Source organism: Pelecanus crispus, chromosome 1 (assembly GCF_030463565.1).
Source record: "Pelecanus crispus isolate bPelCri1 chromosome 1, bPelCri1.pri, whole genome shotgun sequence".
NCBI classification, from domain to species: Eukaryota; Metazoa; Chordata; class Aves; order Pelecaniformes; family Pelecanidae; genus Pelecanus; species Pelecanus crispus.
In genome coordinates this window covers 39,075,636-39,095,887 of record NC_134643.1, presented here as the reverse complement: position 1 = coordinate 39,095,887, position 20,252 = coordinate 39,075,636, and the positions used below count along the sequence as shown (strand labels likewise).

At 41.8% G+C, this 20,252-nt stretch overlaps 1 protein-coding gene across 1 annotated transcript in view; it reads left to right on the top strand.

Moving 5' to 3' along the window:
* The window catches only part of WIF1 (Wnt inhibitory factor 1), a 46,067-nt gene that overhangs the window by 6,522 nt on the left and 19,293 nt on the right, over positions 1-20,252 (top strand). The window contains exon 3 of the mRNA XM_075727633.1: positions 18,137-18,245. Within this exon, the coding sequence (XP_075583748.1) occupies positions 18,137-18,245 (109 nt within the window). The remainder of the gene's footprint in view (positions 1-18,136; positions 18,246-20,252) is intronic.

The following is a 20,252-nucleotide window of genomic DNA, read 5'->3' as shown; positions in this document are numbered from 1 at the left end:
TCTTTTTTACAGACATTTTCCCAAGTATGTTCTTAGTGGTCTAAAGTTAATGCCATTACAAGTAATGCCATGGAGTAAAAAGTAAGAGTGAACCGTAACGAGAACTAACTGGAAGAATTTTTAATGTATTTAACTTATTCTGTTGGTATCTTGCTTTCCAAAGAGTTTTTTTTGGGGTAGCTACAAGTATGAATGACTTGCTTCTATCCAAGTGAATTATGTACATATAAAACAAATGTAAGAAACCACACTCTTCCTAGAGCATGCACATATGTAAGGAACATGGGGTGACCCAGAGCTTTCCATTACCCAGTGATATGTAGTAGGTACTTGCATCACATTGAACAGAATTTTAAGTATTGTATACCTTAGCTCAGAGCAATGAGTTCCTGATTAGTATTTTTAAAGCCTTCAAGAAAATGCATTTCAAAACCTTTTTTGTTTTGCCTTCCTGTGGCTTTACGCTTGGCTTGCCAGGGTTTGTTCTTCTTTTATTTTCCTTTTTGTGTACAAATTCCAGCTTTTGAAAGATGCTACTTTAGTTCTATTAGTCTTTTCTATTCTGCTGTTCAACCATGTTGGATTTTTTGTTTTGCTGGGGTTTTTTTGTTTGCTTGTTTGCTTTTTAACCGTTTATTTGTGGCCAAACTCTTCACTGCATCAGACTGTAGTCCAGACATGGTAGAAAGTGCAGTCACCCAAAATACACAGCAAAGAATGGACAGTTGCATTGCAATACTTAGTCTTTCCATAATAAAACACACGGTGTCCTTTGTAGTGAATTATATGTATAATATGTAGTAGACGTTGCTGCAGGTGTATGTTTCAGTAAAAGTAGAAGATAGCTGTATTGGTACTTTTTGTTATGTAAATGGCTTTTTTGAAAATTGTAAATGGAGGAAACACAAAATCAATCACATTTTGGATAGGTTGTTTAATCCACAGTTAACTTTGCATTTTTTACCTTCTGTTTGGTACATGGAGACTGACATTTTGAAATCCTAATTGCAATAAACTGTGATTGTAATAAAATATATGTAATTATGTAATAATGTAATGGAAGACTGGCTCTTCTTGTACAAAATAAAGTTGAGATCCATGTACAAAAAGCACCTGGGCTATCTGTGACACTTTGAGCTGAGCTAATTGTATAAAGTAACAGAAGTCCTGCTCAATGAGTACACATGCATTGAGATCAGATGTGTTTTCCCCTTGGGTGGCACAGGGCCTCTGCCTGCGTCACTGGTCCTCCCAACCTCTAATGAGACCTGTCAGCCTGTAGAAGAACCTGCAGAAGATCTGTCTCTTTCCTTACACTTACTTCATAGAAGAAAGTGTTAAATAGGGAAAACCAGACATGTCCTCAGACTTCTGTGGGGCATGTTCCCATCCCTTCATGCCCCTTCCCTGGACTCACTCCAGTATGTCCATGTCTCTCTTGCACTGGGGAGCCCAGGACGGGACCCAGCACTCCAGGTGTGTCTCACCAGTGCTGAGCAGAGGGGAAGGATCACCTCCCTTGACCTGCTGTCACTCTGCCTGATGCAGCCCAGGAGGCTGTTGGCTGCCTTTGCCATAAGGGCACATTGCTGCCTCATGGTCAACTTGGTGTCCACCAGGGCCCCCCAGCTCCTTCTCTGCTGCTTTCCAGCTGGGTGATCCCCAGCATATACTGGTGCATGGGGTTGTTGGTCCCCAGGTGCAGGACTTTGCACTTCCCCTTGCTGAAATTCATGAAGTTCCTGTCAACCCATTCCTCCAGCCTGTGAGGTCCCTCTGGATGGCAGCATGACCTTCTGGTGTATCAGCCCCTCCTCCCAGTCTTGTATCATCTGCAAAATTGCTGAGGGTGCACTCTGTAACAGCGTCCAGGTCATTAATAAAGATGTTAAACAGTATGAGACCTAGTATCAACCCCTGAGGTACACCACTAGTGACTGGCCTCCAGCTGGACTTGGTGCTACTGATCATAACCCACGGAGCCTGGCAGTGCAGCAGTCCACCTCACTTATGTAAATTCCACTTCCTCACTTCTTCTGTGGGGATGTTGTGGGGGACACCGCTGAAAGCCTTACTAAAGTCAAGGTAAACAAAATCTACTGCTCTCCTCTCATCCCCCAAGCCAGCCATTAACACAAAATGGGCCAGGCAGGAACACAAAAATGAGACTGGCTTGTACAATCACAGCGAAGCAGCAAACTGAAATCTGCCTCAGAAAAAATAATATAAATAAAGCAAAGACAGTGATACTGTTGTACAGAGGCACTGAGAAGACTTTATCCAGCTGTGATACCTGAAATCCACCATAGTATGTGGATTCATAGTCTGTTCATAGAAGACCACTTAGCTGCACAAAAATGCTGAGGAGGAGTTACCTGACAAGTCTGTCTGACTTGGAGAAGAGGCACGTGGAATAGAAATGCCTTACTTAGGCTTACAAAGATTTGGGGTGGATTTTTTTCAGCCAAACGACAAGAAAGCCCCTGGATATTTTTGCATCTGGTATGAAAGTTTGCTTTGTTTTGCAACCAACTGATGGAATCCAGCTTGTTTGTCCATACAAGGAAAAGTGGGCAATTACCTTCCAGCTGCTTCAGCACTTGCTGCCATCACTGCCAAATACTTCAATAAATAACTTAGAGACCAAACACCACCTTCAGAGCGGCTCCCACAAACCCTCTGAAGTTGCCCCTTAGCCTGGATAAACAGCTAGCTAAACCCAACCGATCCTAAAGGAAATAAATATGCCTGACATCAAACCTGGCAATCTCCCAGCCTCAGGTTTTGGCCCATCACCAGGGAAAACAAACTCCCCAAACAGCAGCCCACTAATGAGAAGACCTGTCACCAGCTCTGAGCGCTGAAGCACAGAAACCAGTAGCAAGAGCAGCAGAGCCAGCCTTTGCAATGATGGCTGGCCAGAGGAGGAGAGGGCAGGCTCTTGGACCATCCTGGCCATCACAGAATGAGTTCAGAGCTTTCAGGACTGCGACTATGAACCTATTTTTTCTAGAACATGAGGAAGGCATGGAGAGATCACAACTTGTTGATGAGCAGGGGAAAATAGGCTCTCCCTGCAATGTTTTCTACTTGCTCTCAACTTGCAAATGTGTGAATATTGATATAGTCAATGGGAACCTGAGACTAAAAACCACATAGGCAAATAATCAAGTCCACTGAACACCTTCACTAAGGAGTACAAGTACCAACAACTTCAGCCTGTTCCTTTTAAACTGCAGTAAACACTGCTTTCTTTTTTCCAAGTTTGAGCCTTAGTGAGTTCTCTTTCTTGCAGAGGTTCTGGGAAATAAATTGAAACAGCATCCATTTAAGTGACCAGGTTGAAACAAATGTATTTTTTCCTTGTGAAGCCACAGATGCATCACATAGTTGCAAGCAGCTACGTGCTGTCAGTATTCTGTGCAGGGACCTTCAGGGAGAAGAGGCAGGTTGCATAGTGGAGTACACTGGCATCTGCCAGAGAGGAAGGAGAGGCAAAATACAGTTGCTCAGGTCTGTAATCACAAGCAACAGATGAAATGCATAGCTGTATTAAGAGTTGGGAAATAATTTGCTAGCAGGGCATGTTGACCATTACCTTGGTTGATTTATTTTTTTGGTTTGTGCTGGGGGTTTTTAAGCTCCTTCCTTCCAGTTTTGCACAGGAACATCTGTTCAGATTGCGCAGGCATGATCAGATTTGTGTATTGACAAAGGAATGTAGCTGAAAGCTTATGACCCAACATGTTGCTCCCTTCCAGTCAGAGCTGTGACACGTTGGTATTAGGTACAAGGAGGAGAAGCTTACACTGTCCCTTACAGAGAGAAATTAGAGGCCTTCATCGCACCAAGAACCACTTGGGTTTCACATTTTTACTTGATGTAACAGTAGCTTTCCTTTCATGGGACAAAGTCTGTGCCTTATCCTGCCCACTAATGGAGTTCACATTTGAATTGTTTCAGTGCGAATATCCTGTTTAGTTAATGGACCCTTTTTAATTGTCCTGCCAAACATTTGCAGTCAAGTAAACTTCATAATTTATATAGTTGGTGCCATGACGCCACTGTTACTATGATTTGTTTAAACAGCAATTAATTGAAACCTAACAGTAGAATTACAAGATTTAAAGCATTCCTAAGTATTTATTTATGTAAGATCTTTATTCATCCAAAAATAAGGTTTTCTTGTAAAATACAGTAAAATACTGTAAAATACAGTCAAGCAGTGTAAGGTCGTTCAATTAAATTAATGGGGGAATATTTAAAAGGATGAGGAATCTGAAAATTTCCTGGCAGAAGGAATGGTTACCTGGAGGTATAGAGCTCACAGCCTCTGCAAGTTCTTGTGAAATCTCTGTTTCTCCACCTCTCCCCAACCCCAACAACTCCAACAGAAACTTCTGTCACTATGTTTATATATGTTTCTTGTCCCTGTCTGCAAAGATTGAGGTAACTACAGTAAGGTCTTTCCCCCCTTCTTAATTTAGAGCAGGTGATGGAGCATACCCAGGTTCTTTGGGATTTCTTCCCTTCCCCAGGCCAGCAATCTCATAACAAGTGGGAAGCAGAAAGCCAGTTTTGTGAGACATGGAAAGAAAGGGGTGGCCATTGCCCTTCTGTGAAAGTGGTGGTGTGAGATTCTTCCCTCTGATTCCTTTGTAACCACTCCCATCAAAACAGAAGAGGGTCCCCAGACTAACCCTCTCTGCTCTGAGGAGAGAGTTGTCCCAGTCTCCTGCTCGGGTGTGTCTGGTTATTCCACCCAGGAGAGGGGAAGGTGGAGGAAGCAGCCAGTCCGCAGGTGCTTCCATAAGCATGGTGAGACATAGGAAGGAGGGCTGGAGCTTTTCTTATAACCTGAGCAGAATTTCTTGAACTGATACTCAATTATGAGAGTTTGCAACACTGTTTCACACATCATTGTTGTTGTTATCATCATTATTATTATTATAATTATTATTATGCCTTGACAACAAATCTGGTTTTGCTACCCCAGCCACATTCACAGGACAGCTTACTTTAAATGCATAAGCATCTACTCTGATGATAATCGAGCAGCAGAGATGTTTAGGTGAAGCTTGCTTTTTATCTCTGATTATAGACTTCCAGATAAGACAGATTTAGTAATGGTATACTTAAATTAGTTCCTGTGGTAAAGTCTAAGTTATGTTTCTGGCAAGCGCAAGATGAGCCACTGGCTACTCCCAATGCATAGAAAATATTTGAAGACAATTGTTTGAAAAAACAAAAAGCCTTGAATTAAAATTTGTACAACCTGCATGTTGAAAACTGAACCATTAACTAAACGTACATTTCAGTATATCACGGAAAATGGACCTTCTAACTGAGGTGCATTGTTCACCTGTGTCCTTCAGGAGTATGTTAATAGCCTACAGATAAATCATAATTTTTCTGAAAACAGATTTCTACTACTTTCAAAATCTGCATTTGAAAACATATGTGGATATTTGCATATGACCAGCATGGTTTGGGCTTGAGAGTTTTTTCCATACACATTTCCCCAAAAAACATTTCTAATGAATCTTGTGGTCAGCAAGTTGTGGCATTCCAGTTTCTGCCACCCCTAATTCATATGCATCTCAGTTTGTTAAATACAATTGAAAGGTTACAGCAACAAACTATTACATTAAGGTAGTTGGCCTTCATGTGCAAGCATATTTTCCCTAGACCTCTGCATGTCTTGTACTGCACAGCTTGCAACTGTGCAGTTTACTGTGTATCTGCATATTAATATGTCCAGTTGACTTCATGGGCCAGATTTTCAAAGGCTACTCAGCATTTCTAACAGCCATTCACTCTGAGGAAACCTGCAGGACTTCAGCACCAGTTCTTTGGTTCTGTAAGAGTCACAGTTACAGAAGAAGCTCTATGGTGTTATGTCTCATAAATGAGAAGTAGTATGGGCTTATGTACTTAATGAGGTTTTAATGTTCTGTAAAAACAGAGACAGAGTTAAGTCTGTACATACAGCATTATTCACTGGTATTTCCTGATTTTTGACTATTTAACCGGATACTGTAAGACTTCTTGAAACTTTTTTTTATTAACACAAGTGGGTTTTGTGTAGCATTTCCTCTGTTGCCTTTAAAAAAAAAAAGATTGAAAGGTAGAAAGGATTAGGAAAAACCCCACTTTGTTCCTCAGATTTAAAAGTTTGAAAATAGTTTGCTTGTTGCATAAACTTAATCCCATTGTCTAGACAGCAGCGTGTCTCTTCACTCTGAGCGGAGCAGAGACAGGATCTCCTTCCCCGCACACTGGGGAGGGTGCGGCAGAGTCCCTCTTCCGAGCAGAGCTGAAGAGAGCAGGTTGTGGTGTCTTCCTCAGCCGCCGCGCTCCAGAGCTGTGCTTGCATGGTCCGTCTCTGGTACATCTTAGGAGATCCACATGAGGGAGCCCATATGCTGTGTGCACCACTGTAACACCAAAGGCTCTTGGAGGAGTGTCAGGCTCTCTTGATTCAGGAGCGCACATGTTCCAGACTGGTTTGCCTGATCACCTCATGTGCAAAAGCACCAGAGCACGGGCCTCACCTTTGCACCAGAACAGCATCGTCCTTAGCTGAGACAGGTCATACCCTGACCAGTGGATTTCCTCACTGGCAAACTATGTGTATGGTTGATATGATCACAGAAGCCTCCTGGTGCAACATCCTTGTCCAGTCTCTTCTGTAACTCTCTGTACGACATTTTCCTAAGATGTGGCAAGGCAGCCTATCCTCAATTCAGCTGCACAGCACACCTAAGTGGCGTGCCACAGTTGGAAAGGCGGCACTTGGCATGTGTCTCACTTTCCTGAGAGGTATGTTATATTCCATTCAAAGAGTACAGCTCCTTGAACACGTTTCAGAAACGTGTTCGTAATCCCGTGTTGCTCCAAAGAAACCTGTTAATATGAACAGCCTCAAGCTTAAAAACATGACAAACATGAGACAACCTGAATTATTCCTGGTATATAACCTTAATGAACAATTGCAAGATCATATTTCTGAGGGTGGAGTCGTGTTTGGAAGCCTTGTGTCCACGTGACGGCTCTGGCAGTGCCATCAGAAATGCACATGCCCTATTTGGGTGCAGGTTCTGTTGGTTTCAGTAGTGTGTTGGAGGAACCATCATCTCACTGATGATTCTCAGTTTAGTTTCTTCCTCATTCCAGGATAATGAAATTTGGGAGTGCGGTGAGAAAAGTTGACATCTGCCAACGGCACGGGAAAAATTCGCCTTGCTTCCAGTGCCATTCCACAACAGCTTCAGCCAGGCTAGCAGCTGACACCGACCCATCTTCTTTCCCATCCCTGGTCACACATTTCCATTCCTTTCTTGTGCTAGTGCTGATGTGGCCGCTCAGGGAGCTGCTCTGGCTGAAAACTAGCCCTACAGAAAGCAGTGATTAATTTTGAACTTGATCTGCCGTCTTGGTTAGCTCATCACACGACCACGTCCGAAGAGGGTAGGACTGTGACAGCCGAGTCTTAGGCTGCCTTGAGCTGCCCTGGTGCAGTCCCAGTACAGCGAGCTACAGAAAATGTGGCAAATCAAATCAAAACAGAGAAACAACTCCTAAAGCCCAAGCCTCTTCTAACTGGCAGAAATTCAAGCAGAACCGAACAAAATTGACCCTGACTCAGCTGACTGGTATCAAAGCGAGTCCCACTACAGATGACAGGCAGGGTTTGACCGAGAGGCTGCTGTGCCGAGCGCTGCATTTCTGTGCCCTGTAGTAATGCAGGGAGCCGACCTGACAGCTCAGCGAGGTTTGCAGTGCAGGGCGTTGTTCTCCTCCCGTCTTTCTTTCTTTCTGAAAGTACCATGGACCACACTCAGCCCAGAGCTACTCGCTTCATTTAGTCAATAAAGGCTGGTTTGGGGGATTTGGAGAACCTCCGGCAGCCTTTGACTCCAGCAGAAGTTATGGATTGTCAGCACATCAGGGACGTATTGAGGGACAAAAAGGACAATTTGGCCTCAGTCTGCAAGAGCAGACCAGATTCACTGTAGCTGTACATCAAGGAAGAAATTACAGCTCTTGATCTCAGCAAAACTCTGTAATCCCAAATGGGGGGAGTTATTTCAGAGCGGAGTATCAACTTCTGTTGTCATGAGACTCCCACTGGTTTTTCATCAGAGGTAGATTTGGGCTTGGAGAGGTCCACATATTCATGTCTGAAGCTGAACTGTCCCACTGGCATTTTCTCTAATACAAATGAGGTTAGGGTCTCTGCAAACCGTTCTCTGGTGACCTGCCAGCTGCTGGCCCTCCCTGTCAGAATTTATACTGACAGACGATAGGTCACATTATCCAGAGTTAAAAAAAAAAAAAAAACAAACAAACCAGAAGGATGTAGCTTTCACAAAATAAACTTCATACCTTTCTAAGCAGGACTCATTCCTGCAAGTGTGTGCAAAGGGTTCATCTGGAAGCTGAACTTTACTGTGACTGTCATAACTCTTCCTAATTTCTTTCATCTTCCTTAAATGGAGGATTGCTCTGGTCATGCCAGCACTGCCTGTATCAGAACACTGCTTTTGTCCTTCACCAAGTTCATCTGCACAAAACTTTCAACCTTTCTTAATCCCATTGAAGAGAGGGACCATAACAGAAGGAGAAAAAAGGAAAACCAGCATGGCTCTTTGCCATGTTCATCATCCGAATCCCCTCTAAAGAAAGTCTGTGACAAGAAGAAGGGGAAGGCAAAAAGGACCGGCCTTGAAGAGTAGGAAAGGATTGGTACACGAGCAGTGGCTAGGGGCAGAAGGAAGACGTTTTTGATGAGAGGATTTCTCCAAATAACTGTTGCTGAAACTCTGTGCAATGATAGCAAGTGCAGAGAACTGTCTGTGTTCAGCAGTGCAGCCCAGGTGCCGCAGTGAAGCTCAGGACTTGCCACCTCTTTGGGGTGTGACTTTGCTAGCAAACCAGCACAGAGAAAGTCAGCAGAGTGAGGCCAGGTGAAGATGCCTACGCTGAGAATAGACTCCATCTGCACCCAGGGAGAAAGGCAGCTCAAGACAGCAGGTAAATCAGACTCTGGCTGCGCTGAATTTTCATCTGCAAGTGCTGGTCTCTCTCCTCTGAGCGTACAGGATGTCGCGGATGATCTGGCTGTGAAGAATATGCTACCTAAATGCTGGAAAATATGTGGGACTATTCTGGACCTTCACTCAAGAGACTGGACCCTGTGAAACTGGTACTGTAACCAAGGGACGAAGATGCGCAGACCCTGCTTATGGAAACAGCCTGAAAGACAGAAAAGTTGTTTGTAGAAACTGTTCAGTTTCTCATCAGAAACTGGGGATAAGGCTTCCCTGCTTTATTATGAAGATAAGTCCATCTTGCTTTGACAAAATTGAAGTATAGTTATGGAGGACATAACTATCTGGAGGCCTGTGTGGTACATGGAAATATTACAGCAATATCTGTCCACATACTTGGGTCTTGTCTCAGTAGACAAATCAGTGTGATTTCAGGTACAACAGCAAACACACAAGTTCCTTTTCAGATACACTGATCAAACAATCTATGTAAATAACAAATTTAGTTCTTCTTTCATGGTAGTATCTAGAATTTGCTTTGGTCAATAGCAGCCCATAAAACAAGAACAAAATTACTCTGGATATTCACAAAAAAGGCATTTAAAATCCATGCAGCAGATGTTAAAAGAGAGCAGTGTTAAGGAAGTCTTTTAACAACTAGTCAGGAAAGAGTTGAACTTTTTTCAAAACCTTTTCACCATAACTTTTAAACACTTGTTTGCTTGGAATACGAGGCTAAAGACCATTATCTACTGAGCAGTAAATAAAGAAATAAAGAGGTGCTGCAAACTTTCTGTCACTTGGGTATACTAAAGGGGAAGCATCCCCCTTTGAGATCCTAGAAGGACTCCAGTCTGACAGAAGCTGCTGCGAGATTTCATAACTTTTGAGAAAGTTCATCGCTTACATTTTGGGGAGAGTTATTTATTATACGGGAGTGCCAGTTAAAGCCAAGAGTGAAACACATGGACTCAATAAAGGCCCAATTACGTGACCTTTACTGTTTGCCACACTTTTAACTTGTGTAAGCTATTGATTACACTTTCATGAGACCATAATCAGAAGGTTGTTCTTTGGTAATGGTGTGCTAGAGGAGCTTTATCCTCAACTTCAAAGCTGTCCTGTGAGGCTTAAGAATAAAGGGCTGGAAGTTTGAAGCACGGCCAAAATGAATCTGTGTGCATTATCCATGTTTACCACCGTGCGAGAGGTGGATTAGCTTATTCTTCAGCTGTGAACTTTCTCTCGTCATGTCGGATGAGCCACAATCTCTAAGGTTTACATTTGTGCTTTTAAAAATACTCTGTTTAATTAAATGTAGTGCCTGCTCAGATCTCCATCGTAATTAGTCTAAATACTTGTTAGTGCAATCATTTCCCTAATTGTAAAGGTTTTATTGAAATTATTTGACAATCTCTGAAAAGAATTTTCAGGCTAGTTTGTTAATTATAAATAAATCTATCCAGAGCCTGAAAATGCAAGCAGTCTGTAACCTATGTGAAGATGCACTCCCAGGACCAGCTAGCCCAGGTTTTCACTTATATTTTCAAGCTGTGAGGGGAAGAAAATAACCTCACAGTTTATTTTCAATGTAGATAGAGCCACATAGATGTGTTGCAGCTGCCAGTAGCAGACCTGTACAGCATTGTCTTGTTAGGAACTAACCTGATGAGACAGTATTTTAGGTTCTTTCTCTAAGGAGCAGTGATAATTTCCCCCCTTTTTATTAGCCTGAGGAAGTGGGCATTTTGGACATCCCTGATCATGAAATCTCCACTGGAGAGAGCACGGATCTTTTGCTGAGTGACCAAAGAATGAATTAGCCCTTGCTGTGCCAGAACAAGAAATAACTTCAGGAGAACAGCTTTTACCAATTCTCAGGATACCAGAACAATATGTTTCATTAAATATTTGAATATCATGGAGACTTGTGTATATTTTGCTTTTTTTAATCTGAACTCTTAATGCTATTTCTCTTTTTGGTGTATTGCTTGCTTCTCTCCCCTTCCCCAAAGCAGAGTTATCTAATTTTAATCTGTAAGACATAGGGGAAAACAATTTAAAGGAAACTTGTGCACCATGTATACATTCCAGCCTGGTTCATGCTGAGAAATATTATTCCTTAGAGATTTTCAAGATGTAATTAACTGTGCATATTATCAAAACCCTTTGATAACAAAAATTTTGTTTCCTTTTAGCTTAATTTTCTCAAAAGTAACTCTAGTGAAGCAGTAATAAAATACATTACAGCAAATCTGTTAAACAAGAAAACCTCTAAATATGGGGAGTTGTGCTCTCTTGCTTTCTCTTTTGTTTCCAAATAAAGCAAGGTAGTGAAGGAATGAGAAACTCCAAGACTTCCCTCAATGAGGGGCTGTAAATTTATTGTGACTGTTTTTCAAGAAATCCTGTATGCCACATGCCTTTGTATCAGCATGCTTGTACTTACCTGGAAATTATTGTGGATCTGTTTGCCCGTATGCTGCTTTCCAAGGCTTGAGCCTTGTGGAACAGCCCCACCATCCCCACTGCAGTTACCTACTGCATCAAGGGATTGACTCTGATCTAAACCAAAATTGTATTTTCATTTGCAGGCTAATGATGACAGGAATGTGCAATAGGCATTTGTTTGGCCCTCTGTATCAGGTAGCCTGCTTTTCCTGCACGTGAGAATGAGTTTCAAAGTTAACGCTCTGCTGGTGTACTTGGATTTTTCTTTTTCACTGGTGTCCCTCTCATACCCCACTCTTTCTGCCAAGCCCTTCAGCTTCCAGTCTCAGGTTGGTTTCAAATGACCTCTTCAAACACTAAAGCGCTTCCAGAGCTCAAGGTGTGGTGAGAGAAAATAGCAGCTCAAAATGACAAAGTAGCTGCCCTGTTTCCCATGGCTCCCAAAGAGCAGACAACTGCCAAAAACTCAATTGCTAAACATAATCTAAAGCTATTACTTTGTGGCCTCATCAAGCTTCTTGACAGTGATTTCTTCATATTACTTATCTTTACAGAAATTCTTTTCTCATTACTTGGAGGAAAGGCTAATGTATTCTGCAAAGATTTCCATCCATCTCTCCTGTGCAAAGCATTCTTGGAAGCCTCCAGTGTCACCTTTCAAAATCTGGGGCTCCTTTTGATAGCAAACAAGAAATTTCTCTTTTCCAGCTTTCTAAATCATTCTGTTGGAGGATCTGGTTTGCCATCCATAGTCGCATGCCACAGGAGACATTAAGCACCAGTTAGTCATCTTCCATTGACAAAATCAGAGAGTTTTTGTACCATTCTTCTTCTAAAACCATTAAAACCACAAGTGGTTATTGTTGAAAGTTGCATGCAGGGATTCACTCTGTTGTTAAAAAATTATTCTTCCTCGTGAATGGATTTTCTTCAGTCTGCCACAAATTTCTTAATGTGAAGAAAGCAGGCATAAAACAGGCTCTGCAGAGTTGTGTGCATTTCACCACAGCATTGTGTAATTAACACTGTCACATAATGTGTTTTTCTTTGAGATTGTCCACTTTGCTGACTTCTAATTTGGGTCCTTCTTTTTTAGAAACACCAAAATATCTCTGTTTTCCTTTTGTGTGCATCTCTGCTTTTGTTAAAACTGCTGCTTTGGTTCATTCCCATACCCTTAGCAGCCGATACTGGAAAATGGGCCAGTTATCCTGTCTTCTGTGTTAACTGGTTTTCTCAGAGTGTGTTTCTGTATCACTTCATATTGTTAAGCATGCCTCCCACTTTGGGACTACCTTGTGAGGCTGATGGCTAGTCTCTTTGAGTGTCACACTGAGGTGCAAGAAATGGTTTACCCACTCTGTGATGGGACCAATTAACAGGTAAGGCAAAGCTGCCTTCTCTAGCAGAAAAATAAAACCTTGTAGGCAGTTTGTTATCTGCTTGTCTAAGGAGGCATCATTATGCTGTTCATTACAGCAGTGTCTAGACTGCACCGCAGTAACAGAATGTGCTGCTGACATACGTAATCATACTCTGGCCAGACTCCTTCAATAGCCTGGTACGCGCAGTACGGCTACGGCCTCCCCTCTTCGTTGAAGTTCATCTCATTTTGCTTCATGCTTCATCTTGGAACATAGACGGACCAACTTCTCTGACCTAATGCAGTTAATATCTTGGAGAAGCAATGGTGCATGCTGTAAACACCTAACAAATACATACATTGCCTCACTTTGTGATTTTATTTATGGCATATGCAGCTGTGAGCATCTGCTATGGATAATGCATGCTAGAATCTTCTAGTGGGTGCATAGCCAGAAATATCCATGGATCTGGAATAAAAAGGAACTTTTCTGATTAGTTTCTTTCTTTAAATGTAGAAATTGGCATCAGGATATATTTGTCATTTAATTGATAACAGAATAGGACACTCAGCACTGATCTCTTTAAAACAATGAGAAGAAAACATAGTTAATTTCTTACACCTACTTGCAAAGCTAACACACATTCTCTTTGTTAGAAAGGTTGCAGGTTTCATTAGGTTATTGAGCTGTGACATACAACAGTTTAAGCTACTCTGCTTCCCTTTTAGGTACTACCATTACTTCTAATCCTACATCTTTCATGTAAAATGAAGAAAACATAAAGCACATTCCTGTGAATGCTTTGGTTAAATACGAAACAAAAACAAGGTAGGCACAACATGGCATCTAAGTGATAAGAAAACTGTAACACAGTAGATCTCATACTGAGGAGTGGAGTTCTGTAGGAATTTTAAGTGTATACCATTTTAAACCAAACTGCCGACAGATGTTTGCTACAATACTTGTTAGAGGGCTTCGTTATTTTTATAACCTTTTAAATTCCTCTGATTTATAGAAAATGGTCATTTAAAGTCCATAAAAGTTAATCCTGACCATGGAATTATTTGCCTAAAACGAAATTTCCTCCCTTTGCTGAGGGCTTTGCCCACATGGGGAACCGTTAAAGGGCAGCTGTGCGGGGCTACCTGCTGCCTGAAGGCACCAAGTCCCCATACTGCTCACACAAGGTCTGCAGGGGCCCCTCCCTCAGTTTCTGAGGGTCTCAAACAAAGTCTTTACACAAAAGTAAAGCATATTCTTCCTTGGGTGCTTCCTGCAGTCACGCCAAACCCAAAAAGTCTTCCGTGCATGTAGAGTGTGCAATTGTCAAATATCAACGATTTTATCTCAAACCCCATTTCCTCCATCACCTCTGATAACACCGTTCCTCTAAGATTTAGCTTCAGTCCCAAATTTTGCCCCTCATGTACCAGACAGTTCATAAGCTGGCTTAAAAAAAAAACCCCAAAACTCACGAGAAATGTTTTTATAATGGAAAAGAGATTATAGATTATGTTTTTTCCCCTTTATCTCACAACAATATCCAAGGAAATTTTGTTCTCACTGCCAGCTCACTCACAATGACCACTTCCAGCACAAATTATGGTAGTCACTAGACAGTATTTTAATTGCACAGACCTATCTCTTCAGTTAACCATCATGACTAAATTTCATGCTAGGCTGGAGCATGGTAAATATTTGCTGAGAGTGTGTTGTTTGCTTTTCAGTCATGATGATTAATGCAAGTTAATTGGCAATCAACTCAAATTACAGCAGGACAATGCTGGAGACTGGATGTAGGGATTGTGTCAAGACAGATTTTTTCCAAATAGGTAGGATTTATGGCAGCCAAATCTTGTTTCAGATTCACAGGTTTGAGCAGTTAAACTACTCTGCTCCACTGTGAAGCCTCTCTAGACTGTGATTTTTGTATATAATTTTTATATCAAAATTTAACTCAGTCTAGCACACGTGATTTGCAAACATACTCTGCAGCACATGGCTTCATAACTTTGAAGTCATGCTATCTGGATCTACCTAAGGTGTTTCAGGTCTTCTTAGATACTATCATTTCAAGAAATCCAGTTTTTGTGAACTCAGCAGATGTACAAACCTTTGTACAGAAATGGTGAGAGCAGGTATCTCCCCCCAATGCAATGTGCGGCTTTCCTCCTGAGCACCTGTTGCTTGTGCAATGTCTCTTCCCATCTTTTTAACGTGCGAGTCCTGCCTCAGGCACTAATCACTGCTATGCCTCTACTCTGGTTAGAGGAATTCCTTCCTTGAAAGGCAATGAGTCTTGTGGCTCATGCAGCAATCAGTCCCCTTTCCCACAGCAAACTTTCTTCTTGTCTTTGTCCTCAGGCATTGTTTTGACTCTAGAAAATGGGATTCCTGTTCCTTTCCTATAAATCAGGTCTCTGGCTCACAAGTTGACCTGCTACAACAGTGTGGCTGGAATGGAAATTTGGGAGTGGAGCTTTTTGGCCTAGTTACCAGTTGTTGTTTACTAGAATAGTAAGAACATAATGTTTTAATATCCCAATCCATTATGACCTGGTTTAGATATAACCAAACATCAAAGCTAACCAATGAGAAACAGACAGTACAGTGTTGACTCACTCACTGTACTATTCTATAGATGTGTGGAGACATATAATTATTTTTCTGAACCAAAGTTTTATTTGAAAACAAAAATGTTCACAATCTGACTTTATGGCTTGTTTTCATATTTTGGCATGGTATATTGTATTGGAAAAAAAATGTCTTTAATTAAAAGCAGCCTTTTGAACATTACCCCAGACTTCAATTTTCATCTCCTGTTTTACTGCTTCTCTCCATGTCCCCTCTCCCTCCCACATATATTCCATGTGTTTAACCCACCCTTACAAACTTTCATTGCTTCCTTCCCTATTGTTTTGCGAGTCCTCCTCTGAGGTCTCCGTGCCTACACAATGCCCTCTGAAGACTGTCCGTGCGGAGTGTAGCCCCTGCATGCTGTTTGGGATCTCTTCTTTTTCTAGCATAGCTCCCCTTTGGGGGGCAGGGGGGGAAGGAAATGGCATTATTAAAGTAACAAGCTGCCAGTCAAGGCAGTTTCCCTCGTTTTGTGCCTTTTTGGGGGGTTTTAAAAGATCTCGCCCATTCAGAGAAACGGCCTGAAAACAATCATTCCTTTTTTGCAAGGAGGCAGTTCACGAGGACAGATGCGTTGCTGTACTCTAACAAAATATTCAACTTGAGACATATTGGGTGAGGAAATCTTGGCTATACTTAGGCTTGAGAAAATGTATGTAGATATCTGTTTGTCATCTGCGTGTATCTAGGAAAGTGAGTTCTAGTGAAGCTAAAGCTGCCAGCTGATCAGGAATTTCATAATGATCTTTCTACCCAGCTCACGAATGCTTCGCTGGTGTTACCAGGGGCTAAAGAAAGATGGTCTCTCACATGCTGCCAAGTTAGCAGAGCACAGAATCACAGAAGGGCTGAGGCTGATCTGAGACCAGACAGCCTGATCTTGAGATGATCTAGTCCACCCCCCTGCTCAAGCAGGGTCACCTAGAGCCCCTTGCCCAGGACTGTGTTGAGTTGGGTTTTGAGTATCTTCACAGATGGAGGCTCCACAGCCTCTTTGGGCAACCTGTGCCAGTGCTCAGTCACCCACACAGTAAAAAGGTGTTTTCTCAGGTTCAGACAGAGTTTTCTGTATTGTGCCCATTGCCTGCTGTCCTGCCACTGGGCACCACCGAGCAGAGCCTGGCTTCATCTTCTTTACACCCCGCTATTTATACACATCAATTAGATCCTCCCTCAGCCTTCTCCAGGCTGAATGATCCCAGATTTCTCAGCCTCTCCCTGTATGCCAGACGCTCCAGTCCCTTGATCATCTTTGTGGCCTTTCACTGGTCTCACTCCAGTAAGTCCACGTCTTCCTTGTACTAGGGAGCCAGGATATTACAGGAGAAAAAGGACAGGCTTCTGGCTACGGACATTGACTGCCATCTTGTACACATAAATTAACTACCATTTATCAGCCCAAAGTTCTCATAAAATTTTGGCTTTAATCTCTCTTTATTTCACTATTTTAGCTAAAAAGCAGATGTAACAATACTGTCCACTATGAGTGGGTTGCTGGATGAAGACACATTTTTGCCAGTGCCCATGCTAAGGTTTCGGGTGCTTTTCTGAGAGAGTAGGTACTGCGATCCCTCATATGCTTCAGGGTAAATGAGAAGCCAGACTTTAGGGAAAAGGTTCGTTTCCACTTGCTTTGCATACCCACAGCTGTGCCACTGACAGTAGTGGAAGTCTCCAGTGACTTGCTGAGATGCATACATCTCAGATGTACATGGTGCGTACAGCTACGCTGCAGACGCATGATGTCCCTTTGCATCAAATATGAAGACATATTGAACAGGTGACTCAACAGAGAGGCCAGGGCCCCATGGAAGAAAGTACCAAAGCCTACAATCTGTGCTGCAATGCAGGTGCATACCAGGAGTAGGACGAAGGTAGTGGAAAGTATTTTTTAAATCTTGCCAACACCTTTTGGGGATCGCCAAAACAAATCATTTATGTTGCGGGTAATAATGAGTGACATGAAGCCAACTCTGTAGGAAAGCTCTCAGCTCCACCCTTGGAATAATTTAATGAACTGAGGTTGAACAAGGCAGTGTCAGAGCTGTAAGCAAGATATGTGTCCTGGCAGCACGGCACTCCAGTAACGTGGCTATTCACTGCCCAGCACTGTTTCCCCAAGGCAATGTGCCGTGCTGTGCAGATCAACCAAGAGCAAGCTCGGATATTCTCACGCCACAGTTGCATCATGCATGTGAGTATGTGCCTTAAGCTGCACTTGTGGTGCAGGCAGGTCATCCAGGCTCACCAGTCAGTTCCAGGAGGATTCTGCCCAAAAAACAGCTTTAAGAACTACTTACTGTTCATACATTTTTTGTGGTCTGCCAGATAAAAGGTGTGGGTTGTAAAAAATGTCTTCTCTGTATAATATTCATTCACTGTATGCATGCCATTTTCCTTGCTGTTATGCTGCATCCTGATTACTGTATGGTCACTTGCAATCTCTGAAATAAGAGGAAATATCTGAAAATTGTGCTTACGTAAAGAAGTACTCAAGGAAATAATAGAAACAAATCCGGAGAATGGGATAATGAAAAGTGTGGTATTTTCTGCTGTAGTTTATATGCTAAATAGTTTGCTTCCATTAATGCAATTATAATACATATCGATTTTTTATTTATTTTGTCATAGGCTGAGTACTTCTACGAGTTCCTGTCTTTGCGCTCTTTGGATAAAGGCATAATGGCAGATCCAACTATAAATATCCCTCTGCTTGGAACAGTTCCTCATAAAGCATCAGGTTGGTGCTGTTGATATTATAAATTTTGTTCCTGTAAAATATATTCCACAGCCAGTAAAGTCTAAATATCTTAGTATGAATTGCAGTTCTGAAGTTTATTGCTAAAGAAATGTTTGCCACAGTGCTTGACATTGAACAGTTTGTGAGTGCCTTGCCTGACTACAGCAGCATATTTTGTCTGAGCCAAGTCACATGAAGTTTTTATGTGTAGATAAATCAGCTGAAACTTGTGCAAAATTGTTGCATAAAATCAAGTGCATGAATATTATTACTTAAGTTGTGCAGCTTTTGGAAAACAAAATCTTTGATCACTGTAAGGAATAGCTATCAAATTATTCTGTTTCTCAGAGGTTGCAGTTTGTGGACGTTTTACTTTCAGTTGGGGTCAGCTGTTGTCACCAGACATTTGGCTCAAAGACACAAGTTCTAGTTTAGGGTATTATCATTTACCACTTTTCCCTTACTTGAGCATTCTCAGTCCTTCACTGGAGCTTATAGCTCCACAGCAGAGGCTGAACCCAAGCCAGCGTGAGTGCTCCAGAAGCACCGTGGTGCACAGTGAGCCGGGTGGGATAAAACAGCTTTCCATGAGATGTTACCGAATCCGCTTTGCTCTGAAGTGGATGAGTAACAGTCGACATGATCTGTTCCAGGACTAATATGTGGTAGTCTCTGGCAGAAAGGCAGAAATGTACATCTGGGTGACAGTAGTGTCTTAGTGATCATGGTTTCATGATCAGTCTTAGCCAACCTAAAACCATGTGGGAAAAATGGGAAAGAAGTGAGAAAAGGAACGAGAGGGTGGGGCTGTGTGTGGATCCCAGTATAGCACTGATACACACGTTTACATCTTTGACTGGTCTTTCTTTCTCTTCTCTTTTTTTAATGTATAAATTCTGAAAGTTTGTGTTTGGTATCTTCCATTTTCAGCTTGTAGTAGAATGGTGTTGAAGTAATGTTGCAGCACAGCTTTTTGCCGTGGGACCTGGAATTTAACATTAATGATTGGTCTCTCAATTCACTGTGGATTGAATGAGTGGTATTGAAAATGGATTTGGATGAAGAGTGCTATAATATTTGCACCATAATTGCTGCAATTTAATAGATTGCAAGCCGAATAAACTGGCAAGTAAAGACATTTACTCTAAATGTAACCAAAAAGGTCACAACAGCAAAGTTCATGTTAAGCATTCAGATTATTTCCACCTCCATATAAAGCAGGAGAGATATATGGGAAGCTCTGTACTCAGCATCCTCTAATATAAGCTACTTTCTCCTTTAATTTTTAACTATCTAGAAAGGCTAGACTAAAGTGACCCGCTTCTGATTGTGTTTAGGAAAATACATAATCTACAAGTGAGGGGAGATGAGATCTCACAGTTCCAGCAGAAAAGTCTGTTAACTGTCATCATAGGAGGTCTGATTAAAGCCAAAAAGGACTTACCCTGTTTGCAGCACTGGTACCTCAGTTCCAGGACTAATATGGGCATGTCCATGGTGTTTCCTTATGTGGGGCATGTGCAGTGCACCACTGCATTAAGTATATATAAGCTGTATTTAAGTTCTGTTTGGCAGTATAGTGAGTCCGGTGTTTAACAGCGATTGATAATCGGTACACATACAGTATTCGAAGCATGTACCCTGTTTAACAGTAAGCCACTAGCATGATGGTGGGTTTTTACGCTGCCTGCTAGCTGGCCAAAATGAACTAAGTAGCCTTAAATAAATACATGCTATAAAAATAATGAATGGTGGCTATTTTGTAGTTATTTCTGTAATCTATATGTTTGCAAAACTGTCCTGACAAATCTAGTCTAGTTTGGCTGAATCTATTGCATTACCAAATAATTCTTCTACACATATGCATATCAGAAGAAATTCAGTCACAAGCTTGTATTTAATACCAAATCAAGAGTAGTAGGTTATTTCTTGAAAAAGCGTTTTAGCCTGAAAGATTGCACTAAAGACAATTAAGAGGTATTAATTAATTAAAATTAATTAAAACAA